The 18,827-nt window shown below is 58.9% G+C and overlaps 1 protein-coding gene across 1 annotated transcript; it reads left to right on the top strand.

Annotated features, from left to right (window-relative positions):
- Positions 1-3,658: 3,658 nt before the first annotated feature.
- LOC136567140 (alpha-2-macroglobulin-like protein 1) lies at positions 3,659-18,710 on the top strand. The gene is made up of 36 exons (XM_066566644.1): positions 3,659-3,741; positions 4,566-4,755; positions 5,638-5,800; positions 6,277-6,329; positions 6,760-6,780; positions 6,869-7,022; positions 7,620-7,704; positions 8,200-8,308; positions 8,389-8,509; positions 9,764-9,873; positions 10,714-10,878; positions 10,983-11,204; positions 11,523-11,580; positions 11,828-11,973; positions 12,549-12,698; positions 12,858-12,959; positions 13,177-13,255; positions 13,467-13,626; positions 13,756-13,981; positions 14,459-14,585; positions 14,815-14,936; positions 15,090-15,141; positions 15,334-15,408; positions 15,545-15,721; positions 15,840-15,921; positions 16,014-16,170; positions 16,278-16,352; positions 16,523-16,679; positions 16,777-16,994; positions 17,085-17,300; positions 17,371-17,489; positions 17,585-17,675; positions 17,811-17,879; positions 17,969-18,071; positions 18,204-18,245; positions 18,694-18,710. The coding sequence occupies exons 1-36, from the start codon at positions 3,674-3,676 to the stop codon at positions 18,708-18,710; spliced, it is 4,281 nt and encodes a 1,426-aa protein (XP_066422741.1). The 5' UTR covers positions 3,659-3,673.
- Positions 18,711-18,827: the final 117 nt, after the last annotated feature.

Genomic DNA, 18,827 nt, shown 5'->3' with positions numbered 1-18,827 from the left:
CCAGGGGGGGAGAGCATCCTTGGTGCTGAGCTGTGAGCCAAGGGTGGGACATTAAAGAGTTTGGAGCTGGTGCTGTGTCCTGGCTGTGCTGAAGGGGATCCATCTCCTCAGGGAGACTTCACACTGCCCACAAAGCAACCCTGAAAAGGGAACACCGCTGAACAGAGCACCCCTGAACACAGAACACCCCTGCACCCTGCACACAGAGCACCCTGCACACAGAGAACCCAGCACAGGGAGCACCCTGCACACACAGAGAACCCTGAACATAGAGCACCCCTGAACAGGGCACCCTGCTCATGGAGCATCCCTGTACATGGAGCACCCTGCACACAGAGAGCTCACTGCACACAGAGCAGCCCTGCACACAGAGCACCCTGCACACAGAGCAGCCCTGAACACAGAACATCCCTGCACACAGAATATCCCTGCACATGGAGCATCCAGCACCCACAGAGCACCCTGCACACAGAGCACCTTGAAAAGGGAGCACCCTGCACATGGAGTACCCTGCACACAGAGCTCGCTGCACACAGAGCACCTTGCACATGGAGCACCCCTGAACAGAGCACCCTGCACACAGAGCACCCCTGAGCACAAAGAACCCAGCACAGGGAGCACCCTGCACACACAGAGCACCCTGCACACAGAACACCCTGTACGCAGAGCTCACTGCACATGGAGCACCCTGCACACAGAGCACCAGCACAGGGAGCACCCTGAAAAGGGAACACCCCTCAACAGGGAACACCCTGCATATGGAGCACCCCTGAACAAGGAGCACACTGCAGAGGGAGCACCTGCACACAGAGCACCCTGAACATGGAGCACCCTGCTCATGGAGCACCCCTGAACAAAGAGCACCCTGCACAGAGAGCACCCCTGAACAGGGAACACACTGAACATGGAGCACCCAGCACAGGGAACACCCAGCACAGGGAACACCCTGCACACAGAGCACCCTGCACATGTAGCATGCCATCCCCACCCCAGGGCTGGTGTGAGGAGCACATGGCAGGGTGGGGGTTACCCTGGTTTGGGGCTGCCCCTGAGGCAGAGCTCTCCCTGCACCAGTAAATGCATAAGAAGAGCATTCATTGAAGCCTCAAATGCCCAGCAACACCTGGGTGGTGCCCACCTGCACACAATCCTGCCTGGAGGTGCCTCTCCACGGCCTCTGGCCCATGGCCCATCCAACAGCTGGATGGTTCCCTGCAGCCAGGCGGGGATTTGGGATCTCCTGGCTCCTTCCCAGCTGAGCAGCTCCTATGCCAGCACCCCGGGGTGGCAGCAGGGCAGGGACAGGGCAGGGTGTGGCTGTCCCCTTGTGGGGAGCAGGGTGTGCAAGGCTTCCCTCCCACCCTGGGATAAAAGGTGCAAACCCAGGCACAGAGCTCCGGTTTGGCACCATTCCTGCTCCCAGGAGAACTGGATTATGGAGGAAATCCTCCTCAAATCTGTTGCAACACCAAACTGCAAAGAAGCTTCCCATGAGGAACAACTCACAGGATCAGGAGATGTCACATGGACATGGCCAAGGGTACAGGAAGGTCCCACGTCCCAGAAAACTCCTTTAATCCTTTCCTGCGTCCCAGGATTCCCAACATGTGCTGTGGTTTGTCAGCTCTGAGCTGGCCTGGGGGTCCCACCACACCCCCGGGGTGGTTTGGCTGCCCAAAGTTTGGGTCGGGGGGTTGAGCATCAATGGAACCATGGAATGGTTTAGGTGGGAGGAACCATAAAGCCCATCCAGTTCTGCCATGGCAGGGACACCTCCCACTGTCCCAGGGTGCTCCAATCCCATCCAGCCTGGCCTTGGGCACTGCCAGGGATCCAGGGGCAACCCCAGCTGCTCTGGACAAATCCTTGTCCTGCCTGGAGGAGCAGGGCCCATCCAGCCCTCCCTGGGTTTTCCCCTGCCAGTGGGAGGTGAAAGCTTGAGGAGAGGAAAAAGTCTTGGCATGGGGGCTCTGGGAACAAATTGCTTTTTCTGGTGCTCCAAGGCCTGCCCTGCCTGGCTGCTCTGGGTGCCCAGCCCTGGCACAGCTGCCCAGGGCAGTGCTGGGTCCCCATACCTGCAGGGGTGTCACAGACATCTTTTATGGAAAATCCTTTCCTTAGTATTTTTCCTCCTGAGAAGCTGAGAGGCCTCAGGAACAAAATGTAACCAATGGTTATCTGCTGCTGTGGAATGCAACAGGTGCATCTGGGATTGTTTCTAATTGTTGTTGTTTCTAATTAATGGCCAATCACAGCCCAGCTGTCCAGACTGTCTCAGTCAGTCACAAGCACTGGAGGGGCTTTAAGGTCCCTTCCCACCCAAACCATTCCGTGATTCCATGGTTCCCACAGCCTCAGAGGGAAGGGAACTGCAAAACCCCAGAGCAGGGGATGTGCTCAGGACTGTGGGGCTGTCCCACATTCCCACCAGGACACAGGGAAGCTGTTGGAACCCTGGACACTGAGAGTTTCAGACTTTCTGTGCTGCCAGGCACTGACCCCCAGGAGAACTCTGCATTGACCTGAGGCTGTGGAGCATCTTCCAAACTGGAATTATAGAACTGGGATTGTGGGTGTGGGGTTTGGATAGAAATGTGTAACATCACAGGGTGGAAAACTTGGAGTTTAAGGGTTTAGAATATAGTAATATATGAAAAGCAAGATGGAGGTTTTAGAGTGGAGGCTGGTCCTTCTTCTTCTTCACCTTCTTCTTCTCCTTCTCTTCTCCTTCTCCTTCTCCTTCTCCTTCTCCTTCTCCTTCTCTTTCTCCTCCATGGGTTTAGGTGGTTTTGTGTAATTGGATAAAAAAGTCTGCATTGCGGGTCACAGGTGCTTGGTTATTGGGTTAAAAGTAAAAACAATTTAATAATTAATTAACAAATAATTAATTTTTATGATTAGACAGCTTATCCTTAAAAGGCCTTGTAGAGGGAGAGATGGGCCTCCATTTTTAGTTTGTTAGAATGAAGTGCTGGTAGAACTCAGGGTTTGTGAGACTGTAACATAGAATAAGAACTAATAAACATTTGGATCTGAACAAAAAATATTGTCTCACACATTTAATCCCAACCTTAACAGAAAAAAGAGGCAAAGAATCCACAGGAAGCAGCTGGGGCCTGCCCTGGCAGGTGTCCAGCTCCCATGTGTGCAATGGGAGCAGATGGGTGATGCCACATCCCCACACTGTCCTGTTCCTCTGTCCAGACTGCATGAAACTGGGCAAAAAGCCAGCCTGAGACATGTGATTTGCCCAAACCTGGTTACATTTGAAATACCTGTAAATTTTTCATTTCTGAGAAATCAGCCCCAGCTCCCAGCCCGTCCTCAGGCTGTACTCCCTGTTTTCCTTTCCTGTGTGTTCCTGCTGCCTTCTGAGATCATTTCCCAGCAAACCCGTGTGGAGTCCTGGCTCAGAGTGAAACTCCAGGGACCTTTCCCAATACTGCAAACATCCCTGGAGTCCTTGACCCCCAGAAGCCGTGGGCAGAGGGCAAACATTGCCTGGACTTATCTGCAGGTGCCCAGGGCTCCTGTGGCAGCCCTGATTTCCTCAGTGGCTGGGACACACGGATCCATTGCAGAGCCTGCAGCGGATCAGACACAGATCCAGAGGGATCCCAGAGCTGCAGGGGGAGGCTGTGGCTGCTCCCAGCATCCACATCCAGCTGGAGACATGATGCCTCCAGCCCTTCCCATCCTCTTCACCATCCTGCTCCTCTCAGCCGGGGCCTCTGGAGCACCGTGAGTCCCCTCTGTGTCCGTCTGTCCCTGCTGGGGTGTTTAACCTTGGCTCCTTGGCAGTTCCCAGGGGGATTCAGTCCCTCCTGTGCCTGCTGGAGTGGTTTAACCTTGGCTCCCTGGCAGCTCCTCATGGGATTCAGTCCCTCCTGTGTCTGGGGGGAAGGTTGAGCTTCAGCCTCTTGGCTTCAGCCTCTCCTGGTGGGATTCAGTCCCTCCTGTGCTTGATGAGGTGTTTAACCTTGGCTCCCTGGCAGTTCCCAGGGGGATTCAATTCCTCCTGTGCTTGCTGGGTGCTTTAACCTTGCTTTCCTTGCAGTTTCTGGTGGGATTCAATTCCTCTTGTGCCTGCTGGGGTGGTTGAGCTTCAGCCTCTTGGCTGTTCCTGGTGGGATTCAATCCCTTTCTTTGTCTGGTGGGATGGTTGAGCTTCAGCCTCTCGGCTTCAGCCTCTCCTGGTGGGATTCAATCCCTCCTGTGCCTGCTGGGTGCTTTAACCTTGGCTCCTTTGCAGTTCCTGGTGGAACTCGATCCCTCCCATGCCCTGGTTGCTGCCCAGGGTGCCCCAGCTGCTCAGGCTGGGGGCTCTCCCTGCCCAGGAGCACTGAGGACACGGCCCCGGTGGCTCTGGTGGCCCCGGTGGCCCTGGTGGCCCTGGTGGCTCCAGGAGCTGTTGTTCCCTCACCTGCAGAGCTGAGCTGAGGCGCTCAGGGCAGCCCAGCAGCAGAGAGGGGACCCTGGGGTGGTTCCTGTGCTGCAGGGGCTGTTCCACTCTCTGTGCTGGATGTGCCTCAGCCCAGGGCTCTCCTGTCCCTTGTCCCTGCCAGGAGTTTCGTGGTGGTGTCCCCAGCTGTGCTGTACCACCCGCACCCTGCCACGCTCTGGGTGCACCTCAGGGACCTCCAGGGGCCCGTCCAGCTCCGTGTGCAGCTGCAGGGGGACAGCGGGACCCCTCCCACCACCCTGCTCAGCAGAGAGGTCCTGGAGCCCCACCTGTACCTCAACGTCACCTTCCCTGTGAGTGCCACCCCAATGTCACCCCAAAGGAGCCAGGAGCAGGTGGAGGGGCCCTGTGGGAGCTCCAGGCCGTTTCCATCAGGGCTGGGGACAGATGTGACTCCCCCATCTCGTGGCAGGGTCTCACCCTCGCCCTGACTGTTTCCTACCCTTGGTTGTTGGGTTCCCCCATGGATTCAGGCTCAGCTGGATTCAGGTTATCCCGGCTGGAATGGTCCCTGGGTGTTGTGGGAATCTGCGAAATTAGAGAGTTTTGGGAAAGCTGCAAAGGCAGGCCCCAGAGGCAGCAGAATTGTGATTAGAGCTAAGCAGCAGCCATGAGATAGATCAGCAGAAAAATTATTTAAACTGTAGAAAAGCAAAGACAAATAGAACAATGGTCTGTGTATTAATGCTTGTCTAGAATAACTCCCTAAGCTACAGAAAAGTATATCTAGCAAGATATTAGGAAGGTTGAAGCTTAATAATGGAGCTCTGTGCATTGTGTTTTAAGGCTGACAAGCAGGTATTGCATTTGAAATAAGCAAGCATTGTTTTAACCAAATGTACGTGTGCTTATAGTGGTTGGATGGAACTACTGTCAATGTGCTTTTGCTTTGTGTGATTGGTCAAAAAACTTACAAAATAAGTTGTTAACACTAAATTCTTAGTCTGCTGCCTGGGATGTGAGCTGCTGGCATCTTCCCATTGTCATAACCATGTAATGAGACTGATGCTGGAAAATCAAACAGCTCAAGGCACGTTCCCAGCAGTCCTGTCCCGTTGGTGATTTGTACACAGCCCCCAGCCAGCGTCAGCTGTGGGGGGATCCTGGGGCTGGGCGGGCTCGGGGTCACCCTGGCGCTGTCCTTGTCCCCACCCCGAGCCCGCTGATGCCCGCAGGCTCCAGCCCCCGCCCGAGGGAAGGAGGAGATCGTGTCCCTGCACGTCTCCATCCGAGGAGAGTCCCTGGATGTCTCCGAGAAGAAGAAGGTGCTGCTGAGAGCTTCGAGCCCCGGGGTGTTCATCCAGACCGACAAGGCTGTGTACAAACCCGGGCAGGAAGGTGAGGGGGCGGGAGGGACCCCCTGCCCTGGGGACAGCCCTGGAGTGAGGACAGGGGTAAGGGGGCCGAGCCGTGCTCCTGCACTGCCCGGAACCGGGGGGGTTATCCCGGGATGTCCTGGGTTGGGTTATCCCGGGATGTCCTGGGTTGGGTTATCCCAGGATGTCCTGGGTTGGGTTATCCCGGGGTTTCCTGTGTGGGTTTATCCCAGGATGTCCTGGGGGGGTTATCCTGGGGTGTCCTGTGTGGTTTTATCCCGGGGTTTCCTGTGTGGGTTTATCCCGGGATGTCCTGGGTTGGGTTATCCCGGGATGCTCTGGAATGCCCAGCACAGGCCCAGGGCAGTGCCAGGCTCGCTGTGGGCCGTGCTGCTGGGGGCAGGGCAGGGCTCAGGGTGGGTTTCCCTCCACCTTCCCATGGGGAATTCCCCTCCCTGCGGGATGAAGCTGCTCCTCCATCTCCATTCCCTTTCCCAGTGAAGTTCCGAGTGGTCTCTTTGGATAAGGACCTGATCCCCAGCAGCCAGAAGGTGAGAGCAGGGCTGGGACACGGGGAGGGGACAAAGGCTCCCTGCAGTGTCCCAGCAGCCGTGGGAGAGCTGTGGGAGTCACCTTTCCCCTCGGGAATGCTGCCCAAAGCCAGGCTCAAAATCCATCCCAGAGCCAGGCTCAAAATCCATCCCAGAGCCAGGCTCAAAATCCATCCCAAGCCAGGCTCAAAATCCATCCCAGAGCCAGGCTCAAAACCATCCAAGGCCAGGCTCAAAATCCATCCAGGGCCAGTCTCAAAATCCATCCAGGGCCAGGCTCAAAATCCATCCAGAGCCAGGCTCAAAATCCATCCAGAGCACCTTGAGGGCTCACAGCTCACAGCTTCCCACCCTCCCTCTGCCGTGCCCACCCTGCTGAGCCCCCAGAGAATGGAATTGCTCCTCTGACCATTCTCTCTTTGCCTTCCAGCTGCCCCTGGTGTTCCTGCAGGTCAGTTTGGGACCCCCAGTGGGACAGGGAGAGGGGGCCCAGGGCTCTCTGCCGGCTCTCTGGGCACTGATCCCGGTGTCTCCGGCAGGATCCCAGCGGGAATCGCATCGCGCAGTGGCGGGAGCTGAGCCCTCAGCAGGGAATCGTGGATTTGTCCCTCCCGCTGGCCTCGGAGCCGGCGCTGGGCACCTACACCATCAATGTGGGGAGCAAGAGCCACTCCTTCAGCGTGGAGGAATACGGTACGGGGCTCTGGGAAAGGGGAACCCCACCATGGGCAGCAGGTCCCGACCCCTGCAGCCACCCAGGAGGTGTTGTCACTGTCCTGGGAGTGACCCCTCCATGTCTGTTTTGCGGAGATAATCAAAACTCCACAACTTTGTGAAAGTTGTAAAGCCGGTATGTTTATTATTACAGCACCGGATGCAAGTGGGAATCATTCCCCTAAAATGACATGTGTACTTCTGGGAACTTCAGGTCCTTTTTTATCGCCCTCTCAGATACATATGCATGCAATATCACAATAGGTTCATACATATTCATTTTTACGAATTTCACATGACATTTGCCGCTAGTTCTTCTTTATCAGAAAGAATTCCTAGGTCAGGTTGACCTGCTCTCACAGCAGTCTCTTTGTCTCTATCACCCTCTGTCTCCCCCCCCCTTATCTCTGTCCTTCACTGAAGCAGTTTCTCTGAGCCTAGGTTCTGCAGTCAGGCTAAATAGCTATGGTTTCTAACCACAGACTCAACTCAAAAATATACATTTCACCTAAATCAAAATGGATTTCTACCCTGGAATATTTCCACTTTGCCTCATGTCCTTGTGCCTGTCCACAGTGCTGCCCAAGTTTGAGGTGACCATTCACCTCCCCAGCATTCTGGGGGAGCAGGACGAGAAGATCCCGGTGGAGATTTGCGGGCGGTGAGAGGGGAGAAGGGAACAGGGGAGATGGGGGGGATCCGGCGGGGTGGGGTGTGACCGTGTTCACAGGGGTCTGAGGATGAGGGAAGAGATGAGGATCTGACTCCATGTTTCAGAAGGCTGATTTATTATTTTATGATATATATTGTATTAAAACTATACTAAAAGAACAGAAGAAAGGATTTCATCAGAAGGCTGGCTAAGAATAGAAAAAGAAAGAATGATAACAAAGGCCTGGCTCGGACTCTCTGTCTGAGCCAGCTCATTGTGATTGGCCATTAATTAAAAACAACTAACATGGGCCAATCAAAGATCTATTTGTTGCATTCCACAGCAGCAGATAGTTATTGTTTACATTGTTCTTGAAGCCTCTCAGCTTCTCAAGAGGAAAAATCCTAAGAAAGGATTTTTCATAAAAGATGTCTGTGACAGTGGGGGCTCCCCAGCACAGCCTCTCCCCTGTCCTCACACAGCCTCTCCCCTGTCCCCACACAGCTACACCTACGGGAAGCCCGTCCAGGGGAAGGTGCAGGCTGACCTGTGCCTCAGAGGGAGCTTCTGGGCTCATGGGATATCGAAGATCTGCACCCGGGTTATGGGGCAGGTGAGTGTGGCTGGGGCTGGGCTGTCCCTGCAGGGGCTCCTTCCCAGGAATGCTGCTGATGGGGTTGATTTTCTCTCCAGACGGGGAAGAACAGCTGTTTTTCCACAGAGGTTTCACTGGCTGCCTCCAAGGAGAAGATTTTCCCTTCATTTTCAAGGAAGACACTTGAAGTCGAGGCATCGCTGGTGGAGGATGGGACAGGTGGGGATGGGGGTGCGGCCATCCCAAGGGATTGGTGCTTTCCAGGAACACCCAAAAGCACTGCTGGGGTTTAGGGATGCACATGCAAGGATGGGGTTTGGGTGGGGGTGTGGGTCAGGGCAGCCTGGCAACACTTGGAACTCCCAGTGCTGATAGCCATCAAGGCACCAGACACCAGGAATACCAGCAGGCTCAGCCTCTGGCACCCCTGAGCAGCCGCTGGAGTCCCTGCAAGGGCAGGATGGCCCCAGATTAAAGGGGTTCTGGACCCTTCCTAAGGCACTGGGAGATGCCACCTCTCTGTGCCACGCTGGCAGTGCCCTTGGCTCAACCATGCCAGAGCCAGGCTCAAAATCCATCCCGAACCAGGCTCAAAATCCATCCTAAAGCCAGGCTCAAAATCCATCCCGAGCCAGGCTCAAAATCCTGGAAAAATGCTGTTCCATGATGCAGCAGCTGTGGCAGGGCTGGGAGCTGAGCCCGGGCAGTGCAGGGTGGTGGGCTCAGCCAGGCTGCTGGGGTGGCCTCCAGGCTTGTCCCTCACTCCTGTCACACCAGGAGTGCCTGGCCTGGCTGCAGGGAGGAGAGCAGGGCTTGTCCCTCTGCCCAGCCCCCTCATGATGCTGCTTGGGTGAAGAACCTTTTCTTCTGAAGTGTCTGCCCCCAGCTGCACCCCAGCTTTAGGTCTGGAATATTCCACAGGGCTTGTGCTGCTCTTGTAGGAGATGCAAACTGTGCTGGAGGAAAGCCCAAATGTGGTGGTGTTCACAGGGGTCTGAGGAAGAGGGAAGAGACGGGGATTTGACTCCATGTTTCAGAATGATTTATTGATTTATGATATGATTCATTATTTTATGATATATATTATATTAAAACTATACTAAAAGAATAGAAGAAAGGATTTCATCAGAAGGCTGGCTAAGAATAGCAAAAGAAGGAATGATAACAAAGACTTGTGTCTCAGACAGAGAGTCTGAGCCAGCTGACTGTGATTGGCCATTAATTAGAAACAACCACATGAGCCCAATCCCAGATGCACCTGTTGCATTCCACAGCAGCAGATAACCATTGGTTACATTTTGTTCCTGAGGCCTCTCAGCTTCTCAGGAGAAAAATATCCTGAGGAAAGGATTTTCATAAAACACATCTGTGACACCCAAATGTCCAGGGACCTTTTCTGCAAGGGGACAGGGGCACTGGCCAGAGCTAAGCTGTGTCCTGCAACACCCTGAGCTCCCCACTGGCTCTCCACAGGGCTGGAGATGAAGAGCACCAAGAGCTGGAAGGTTTTACACAAAACTGTCACGGTCACCTTTGAGAACCCCGATCACGCCTACAAGCCAGGCCTCCCCTACAGCGGGACGGTAACGAGGGCTCCCCTCTGCCCTGGGGCTCACCTGCCCCTGCTGCTCCCATCCCCGTCCCTGCTGCTCCCATCCCTGTCCCTGCTGCTCCCAGCCCCGTCCCTGCTGCTCCCATCCCTGTCCCTGCTGCTCCCAGCCCCGTCCCTGCTGCTCCCATCCCTGCTCCTGCTGCTCCCATCCCTGCCCCTCCTGCTCCCATCCCCATCCCTGCTGCTCCCAGCCCCGTCCCTCCCATCCCTGTCCCTGCTGCTCCCATCCCTGCTCCTGCTGCTCCCATCCCTGCTCCTGCTGCTCCCAGCCCTGCTCCTGCTGCTCCCAGCCCTGTCCCTGCTGCTCCCATCCCTGTCCCTGCTGCTCCCATCCCTGTCCCTGCTGCTCCCAGCCCCGTCCCTGCTGCTCCCATCCCCATCCCTGCTGCTCCCAGCCCCGCCCCTGCTGCTCCCATCCCTGTCCCTGCTGCTCCCATCCCTGTCCCTGCTGCTCCCATCCCTGCTCCTGCTGCTCCCATCCCTGTCCCTGCTGCTCCCAGCCCTGTCCCTGCTGCTCCCATCCCCATCCCTGCTGCTCCCATCCCCATCCCTGCTGCTCCCAGCCCTGCCCTTGCTGCTCCCATCCCTGTCCCTGCTGCTCCCAGCCCCGTCCCTGCTGCTCCCAGCCCCGCCCCTGCTGCTCCCAGCGCTGTCCCTGCTGCTCCCAGCCCTGTCCCTGCTGCTCCCAGCCCTGCTCCTGCCCACCCCAGCCCTGCCCTTGCTGCTCCCAGCCCTGCCCCTGCCCACCCCAGCCCTGTTGTGCCCCAGCTTCAGCCCCAAAGTGCAGCATCTCCCCTTCCTTCCTGCCCAGATCCGGCTGCAGGAAGCCGATGGCTCTGGGCTGCCCCAGAGGCAGGTCCTGCTCTCCATCAGCAACCGGGGAGAAAAGAGGACACAAAGCTTCCTGACTGACAGCTCAGGGAGAGCCTCCTTCCAGCTGGACACCTCTGGCTGGGGTGACCGGGTCTCCTTGCAGGTTAGTGCCCACCTTTGTCCCCCGCTCCTCCAGTGGGGTGAGGCCTTGGAGCTGCACCAGCCTCGGGGGCTGCTGCTGGATTCACCCCCCGATTCCCCCCTCAGGCTGAAGCCAACAGGACAGCTGAGAGCCAGGAGGGCTCCCTCAGGCCCCGAGGTGCCTCTCTCACACTCGTGCCCTACTCGTCCAAGAGCAGGAGCTTCCTGCACATCCGCGCCCCGCGGGGGGAGCTGCCCTGCGGCCACTCCCAGCTGCTCCATGTGGATTCCATCTTTGGCAAGAAGGCTTTAGGCACTCAGCTGAGGAACCTGGATCTGGTTTTCATGGTGAGCCTTGGCCCAGGGAGGGAGGGCAGCAGGAATCAGGGTGGTTCTGTGGGAAGGGCCATATCTCCACAGACGTTGTTCATGGTGGTGTCCCCAGGGACAGGACAATGAGCAGCCTGTCCTGGAGGGACTGAGGGACCTGTCAGAGGAGGTGGCTACTGCCACTGTGGGGCCTGCACCCCCATGGGAGCTGGTGGGGGGCTGGAGACTGGGCATGGTCAGAAATCATCCCAGAACTCTCATTGTGGGTCCATCCTCTACCAGGGAACTTTGATTCCACACTCAGCATCTGTTTTGTTTTCACCCCCTCCTCTGCAGGTCCTGGCCAAGGGGTCCATTATGAGCATCTTCAGGAAAGAAGTCTCTGCAGAGCCTGGTATGTCCCATAGCATGGAGGGGCTGTGCAGGGCTCTGCTCCCTGTGCCTGCTCCTCACAGAGCCATGAATGATTTGGGTTGGAAGGGGCCTCCAAGCCCATCCCATTCCATCCCCCTGCCCTGGGTAGGAACACCCTGCACTCTCCCAGGGTGCTCCAAGCTCTGTCCAACCTGGCCTTGGACACTTCCAGGGCTGGAGCAGGCACAGTTTCTCTGGGTAACGTCTGTCCCCTTTCCATGGCCCAGGACAGAGAGCCTCCCTCTCCCTGGAGCTGCCCATCGGGCTGGAGCTGGCACCCATGGCCAAGCTTCTGGTCTATGTGCTGCTGCCCAACGGCGAGATGGTGGCTGATGTCACTGAGCTCTCTGTGGCCAAGTGCTTCCCCAACCAGGTGAGAGGAGCTGGGCTGCCCATGGCTGCTGCCTTGGGATCCATCCCACCCCAGGAGCATCACAGTGTCAGGGTCTCCCAACCCATTCTCTGCTCCCAAACCCTCTGAGAAGAGCCTTCGCTATGTGTGGCTGTGTCACAGACATCTTTTATGAAAAATCCTTTCCTTAGGATTTTTCCTCCTGAGAAGCTGAGAGGCCTCAGGAACAAAATGTAACCAATGGTTATCTGCTGCTGTGGAATGCAACAGGTGCATCTGGGATTGGGCTCATGTGGTTGTTTCTAATTAATGGCCAATCACAGTCAGCTGGCTCGGACTCTCTGTCTGAGACACAAGCTTTTGTTATTCATTCCTTCTATTCTATTCTTATCTAGCCTTCTGATGAAATCCTTTCTTCTATTCTTTTAGTATAGTTTTAATATAATCTATATCATAAAATAATGAATCAGCCTTCTGAAACATGGAGTCAGATCCTCGTCTCTTCCCCCATCCTCAGACCCCTGTGAACGCTGTCACATGGCTGGGTCTGCCCTCCACAGGAGGTGACTGCCCTCTGTCCCTGTGTCCCTGTGCAGGTGAAGATGGCATTTTCTGAGGCCAGGGCCCTGCCAGGGGCGGCGCTGAGGCTGCAGCTGGGGGCGGCCCCGGGCTCCCTGTGCGCTGTGCGGGCCGTGGATCGCAGTGTGCTGCTCCTCAAGCCTGAGGCTGAGCTCAACGCTGAGGCTGTGAGTGCTGGCCCTGCCTGGAGTCCCCCTGCAGCCCCAGGAGCAGCCTGAGCTGGGGTGGGATGATGTTGGCTCAAGCGTCCCTCACATGGAGCCAGTGCTGCAGTGGGCAGAGCCCTGTGCTCTGGAAATGAGGGTTTTCCATGTCTTTATTTGCAGGTCTACAAAGCACTGCCCAAATTCAGCAACCCCCACAGCATCCAGGATCAACCATTATGTGCCTGGCTGCACCCCAAGAGGGAACCCTACCAGTTATTCCAGGTGAAGCCCCTGGGCCTGCCAGTTCCTCCCCATCCTGGAGCTGCCCGTGCTTCTCCCAAGTGCTGGGAAAGCCACACCTGTGGCAAAGGACTTCCCTTTCCTGCCAAGCCCAGGCTCCTTCTCCACCTGTTTTCTGTAGCCCTGGGACTACTCTCTGCTGGAATGGGGATATTCCTCCTGCTGGCTGTGGGGGTGGACAATCTCTGCTTTTTCACAGGATGCAGCACTGAAGCTCTTCACCAAGACCAGGGAGCCTTGCCCGCCCAGGCTCCCCATCGGAATGCCAGGTCCTGGAGGTGAGCACAGCCCTTGTGCTGAAAAGAGCAAAGAGCTGGTGGCCAGTCCTGGCTGCTGTGTCCTCAGGGGGACTTGGAGCTATCCAGAAAACACCCTTGGCATCAAAGAGGATGGACAGGGATGGAAAAGGATTTTGGTCACCCTTGTGCCGGCTGCAGGCAAGGTCCAACTGAGACCTGAGGCTCCCAAGTTCTGCTTTGCCTTTTCCAGGACCCTTCAGAGTATCCCATGTGGAGGTGGAAAGCAATACTTATGAAGATATTATGCCACTGTTCACCTTAGCCAGCCCAGGCATCAAGGACGTGGAAGAGCCCCCAGCACCCCGGACCTACTTCCCAGAGACGTGGCTGTGGGACCTGGTCCCTGTGGGGTGAGAGAACAGCTCCCAAGGGGACTTGGGGACCTCAGGACTCCTTCTCCCTGTGGGCTGGCACCAGCAGTGTCACTCAGGCCATGCCACCAGCCACGGTGGGGTGGCCTCACGATGTTCTCCGTGCAGGGAGAGCGGCTCTGCCGAGATGACGGTGACAGTGCCCGACACCATCACAGAGTGGGAGGCTGGGATGTTCTGTACAGCCCCACAGGGCCTGGGGCTGTCCCCTGCTGTCACCCTCACTGCCTTCCAGCCGTTCTTTGTGGAGCTGGCACTGCCCTACGCCGTGGTGCGCCACGAGAGCTTCACCCTCAGGGCCACCGTCTTCAACTACCTGCGCCAGTGCCTGCGGGTGAGCGGGGACAGCCAGGGGTGGGGGAGCTGTGCCATGCTCTGGCAGGTTTGGGTGAGGCCAGGGAGGTGACCCTGGCTCTGATGGAGCTGTGCCATGCTCTGGCAGGTTTGGGGGAGGCCAGGGAGGTGACCCTGGCTCTGATGGAGCTGTGCCATGCTCTGGCAGGTTTGGGGGAGGCCAGGGAGGTGACCCTGGCTCTGATGGAGCTGTGCCATGCTCTGGCAGGTTTGGGGGAGGCCAGGGAGGTGACCCTGGCTCTGATGGAGCTGTGCCATGCTCTGGCAGGTTTGGGGGAGGCCAGGGAGGTGACTCTGGCTCTGATGGGGCTGTGCCATGCTCTGGCAGGTTTGGGGGAGGCCAGGGAGGTGACCCTGGCTCTGATGGAGCTGTGCCATGCTCTGGCAAGTTTGGGGGAGGCTGGGGAGGTGACCCTGGCTCTGGGGGCTGATGGAGCCACGGCTGTGCCCCCCACAGGTTCAGGTGACACTAGCAGAGTCGGCAGAGCTGGAGGTGTCACTGAGTGCAGGGGACACCTACAGGGGCTGTGTCTGTGCAGATGAAGCCAAGACCTTCCAGTGGGGTGTGCGAGCCACCAGCCTGGGTACAGAGCTGCCACCACCCCACCCTGCTGCCCGGGGACCCTCTCAGGGGGTGGGATTGGGTGGGCAGGGAGGGCAGGAACCCCACGGCCCCTGGGGAGTTCTCCCTTGCTCCACTCCACCCTTCCTGGGGACCCCCAGCCCAGTCCAGCCAGCCCCAGCCCAAGCCCAGGGGGCTGTGCTCAGGTTTGGGGGCTCCCTGGGGACTGAGGGCCGTGTTTACACCTTCAGGGGAGGTGAACATCACTGTGAGCACCGAGGCCCTCAGCTCCACCGAGCCCTGCGGCAACGAGCTGCCCCTGGTGCCGGCCCAGGGCCGCGTGGACACCGTGATAAAGCCCCTGCTGGTGCAGGTCAGAGGGTTGGGGAGGAGGAAAATGGGATGGATTTGGGAGCAGAGTGCAAACAGCCCTCGGGGGGGCAGTGGGACAGCACCCAGACATGAAGGGGACTGGGGGACAGGCAGGTCCCTCCTCCTGACTGACTCTGGTGCTGCTTCCTCACAGCCTGGGGGGATCCTGGTGGAGAAGACTCACAGCTCCCTGCTCTGCCAGGAAGGTAGGACTGGCCGGGGTGTTGGGCAGTGCCATGGGATGTGGCCAGGGGTGCTTGGCCACTGCTCACAAGGGCCACCAGAGCAGAGGTGCCAAGGGTCAGGGTGTTTGGGCAGGAACAGGCTGGGTGAGGCTGCCACAGGACAGGCTGGCAAGAGCTGGGCATTCTCACTGTCATGGCCCTCTGTCCCCACAGGTGCTGAAGAAGTGTCCTTGGAGATTCCTGCAAACATCTTGGAGAGCTCCCAGAGAGCCCACATCAACGTGATGGGTAAGGGACAGGCTGGAGGGGCCTGGGGACAGGGTGGGTGCAGAGGTCCCCAGGCTCAGCAGGATGTGGGACCACCCAGAGCAGACACAGAAGGGGACACAGGTGACACAGCTGATGATGTGTCCCCCTGGCACAGGTGACATCCTGGGCAATGCCCTGCAGAACCTGGACAGACTCCTGGCCATGCCCTACGGCTGTGGGGAGCAGAACATGGTTCGCTTTGCCCCCAACATCTACATCCAGCAGTACCTGGAGAAGACCGGGCAGCTGCTGCCGGACATCCGCGCCAAGGCCCAGGGGTTCCTGCAGAGCGGTCAGTGGGAGCCTGACTCCCCGCCTGGCAGGGACACCACCGTCCCACAGCCCCCTCCTCACTCCACCTGGCTCCCCTGGGCACAGAAACAGTGCCCTGTCCCCATGTCCCCCCACAGGGTACCAGCGGGAGCTGCTGTACAAACACGACGATGGCTCCTACAGCGCCTTTGGGAAGAGCGATTCCTCGGGCAACACCTGGTGAGGGCTCTGCAGCTGCACCCATGGCTTCTCCTGCCACCCAGGCAGCCCCAGTGCTGACCCTCAGCCCTCTGGTGTCTCCCTGGCTCCAGGCTGACAGCGTTTGTCCTCAAGTCCTTCGGGCAAGCCCGAGCCTATGTGGCCATTGAGGAGCGGCACATCACGGACGCGCTGCGGTGGCTGCAGCAGCGCCAGAGGAAGAGCGGCTGCTTCCGCAGAGAGGGCAAACTCTTCCAAAACACCCTGCAGGTGGGGCAGGGCTGGGCTGGGGACCCAGAGCATGCTCTGGGCAGTGGGGGTGTCCCTGTGTTGGTGTCACACCCCGGCTGGACCTGTGTCCCCCTGTCCCCTTGCAGGGCGGTGTCTCAGACGAGCTCTCACTCTCGGCGTACGTGACGGCAGCGATGCTGGAGCTGGGACTGCCCACGCTGGTGAGGATGGACCCTTCTTCCCCACAGGGACTGGTGGGGTGGGGACAGCTGCTGGGACAGGGATTGGCCATTCCAGGCCACCAGCATGAACTGGGCACAGCTGGTCACACAGGGCAGCACTGAGTGAGTCCCATGCCCTGGGCTGGCTCCTAACTCCTCTGCCATGCCAGGAGCCAGTGCTGAGCTCAGCCCTCAAGTGCCTGGAGGCTTCTCCCACAGACGACCCCTACACACAAGCCCTGCTGGCCTACGTGTTTGGGCTGGCAGGGCTGAGGGAGCAGCAGCAGGCGCAGCTGCAGCGCCTGGCCCAGCACAGCATCAGTGCAGGTACTGCCCAGGCTGGGCACCGTGGGCAGTGCCCCTGCCGGGAGGGACCCCAGCCCAGTCCACAGCAGGGGCTGAGCTGCTGCCCCTCCTCCTGCAGATGGGCAGCTCTACTGGAAGAGGAAGGGGCAGGCTCAGAAGGCCTTGGAGCTGTCCTGGGCTGCAGCCCCATCAGCCGAGGTGGAGATGACAGCCTATGTCCTGCTGGCCTACCTGTCCCAGCCCTCGGTGTCCCCTGCTGACCTGGGGACAGCGTCCCGGATCGTCCGCTGGCTCTGCAAGCAGCAGAACCCCTACGGGGGCTTTGCCTCCACGCAGGTACCGGCCCTGGGCTCCAGGGGCTGCTCCAAACTGGCCCCTCCGGGGAGTGGCACTCAGGGGTGACCCTGGCACTGTCCCTGTGCACAGGACACTGTGGTGGCCCTGCAAGCCCTGGCCAAATACGCCGCCCTGACCTACGGCAGCAACGGGGACGTCACGGTGACGGTGACATCGCCCACGGGGACGGTGCAGGACTTTGTGCTGGACAGCAGCAACCGGCTGGTGCTGCAGCGGGCGGCCCTGCCCGAGCTGCCGGGCACCTACGGGCTGCGAGCCCGCGGGCAGGGCTGTGCCCTGGCACAGGTGGGTACAGCCCGGGCTCCCTGTCCTGGGCCCTGTGCCCTTGCTGGGCTCATCCTGTGCTGTCCCCCAGGTGACCCTGCGCTATAACGTGCCTCCCCCGCCGAGCACCGGGGCCTTCGAGCTGCGGGTGGAGACGGAGCCGCTGCCGGGCACAAAGAACCCGCGGTTCCTGCTCCGCCTCTGGGCACGGTAGGGACTGGGGCTTCCTGGGTTTGGGGAGGACAGCAGCAGCCAGGGAGAGAGGGAGGGAATCCCTAAGCCCACCTGGGGCTCTGCCCTTGCAGGTACACTGGGGAGCGTCCTGCCACCAACATGGTTGTCATCGAGGCCAAGCTGCCATCGGGCTACAGCCCGGACAAGAAATCCACGGTGGAGGTGAGGAGCCCCCCGCCCCCCTTTGGGATACCCCATCCCACAGGCCTAGGGGCTGTAGGACATAGAGGGACACCTGCTTGGGGTGCTGGGTACCCATGGAGCAGCTGTGGCCCCTCCTGAGCCGTGTCCCTGCAGCTGAAGAGGCAGAAGCTGGTGAAGAAGGTGGAGGTGCAGCCTGACCAGGTGACCATTTACCTGGATGAGGTGAGATGGGGACAGGAGCAGGAGCCCTGGGATCTGGGGGGTTTCCCCATGGTGGGTGGCTACACCTCCCCCCTGGGCTGTCTCCACAGCTGAGCAAGGAGGAGAAGACCTTTTCCTTCCAAGCCCAGCAGGACTTCCTGGTGAGCAACCTCCAGCCGGCCACTGTGTCCCTGTATGACTACTACGAGACAGGTGAGCCCTGCAGGGCCGTGTCCCCTGGCCCTGCTGCCAGCCCTGCAGCCCCAGGGGCTCAGTGGGGTCTGCCTGATCTCCCAGCTCCCACTGATGAGCTCTGGCTCCTGGTCACCACCCCTCCCATTGCAGGTGACCGTGTGGATGTGGCCTACACTGCACCCCCCAGCTCAGGTAGGGGCTGAGCCTGCCAGGCCAGGGGTCCCCCCATCCTCGGGACTCTGATGGGGACCTGGAGGGCCCCAGGGGAAGGAGGGCAGGGAGTGGGGACAGAGGAGCCCATCCTGGAGTCCTGCCCTGATTGTTGGGGATTTGCTGGGCAGAGCTTGGGGGCAGGGGTCAGGGGCTGGCACTGGCACCCTGCCCAGGTGTGCAGGTTGGGGGTGCAGGAGATGCTCTTTGTGCCTCTTTGAGGGGGCTCAGCCCCCATCAGCCCTGGCCTTCCTGCAGCGACCCCCTGGAGCCCCCCCTGGGGCTTTGGGGTCACACAGGGGATGGGACACTGAGCTCCAAGGGATGGGGCTCAGCCAGAGGGTCAGGGGCAAGCAAGGGTGGTGGTGGTGGTTGGGGGGGTGGTTCTGGGGACTCCCCTCTCACAGCACCCCCATATTCCCTTTTGAAGAGAAGGAAAACGCCTGACTCAGCCTGGAGCCTGGCAGCCCATCCCTGTTCCTGCCCCAGCTCCTGCAGCCACCAGGGACAGGGACAGCTGAGGGTCTCTGCTCCCAGCCTGGCCTGGTCCTGACCCTCCACGCG

This window comes from Molothrus aeneus, chromosome 28, assembly GCF_037042795.1.
Source record: "Molothrus aeneus isolate 106 chromosome 28, BPBGC_Maene_1.0, whole genome shotgun sequence".
Taxonomy (NCBI): Eukaryota; Metazoa; Chordata; class Aves; order Passeriformes; family Icteridae; genus Molothrus; species Molothrus aeneus.
The sequence above is the reverse complement of the archived record's forward strand: the minus strand, read 5'-3'. Positions and strand labels throughout refer to the sequence as shown.

Bases quoted from the DNA above. Each gene is read 5' to 3' on its own strand.
- LOC136567140 (XM_066566644.1), top strand. From the start codon at position 3,674: ATGATGCCTCCAGCCCTTCCCATCCTCTTCACCATCCTGCTCCTCTCA. The intron at 8,309-8,388 runs GTGAGTGTGGCT...TTTTCTCTCCAG, and splicing joins GCACCCGGGTTATGGGGCAG to ACGGGGAAGAACAGCTGTTT. The intron at 15,922-16,013 runs GTGAGGGCTCTG...CCCTGGCTCCAG, and splicing joins GATTCCTCGGGCAACACCTG to GCTGACAGCGTTTGTCCTCA.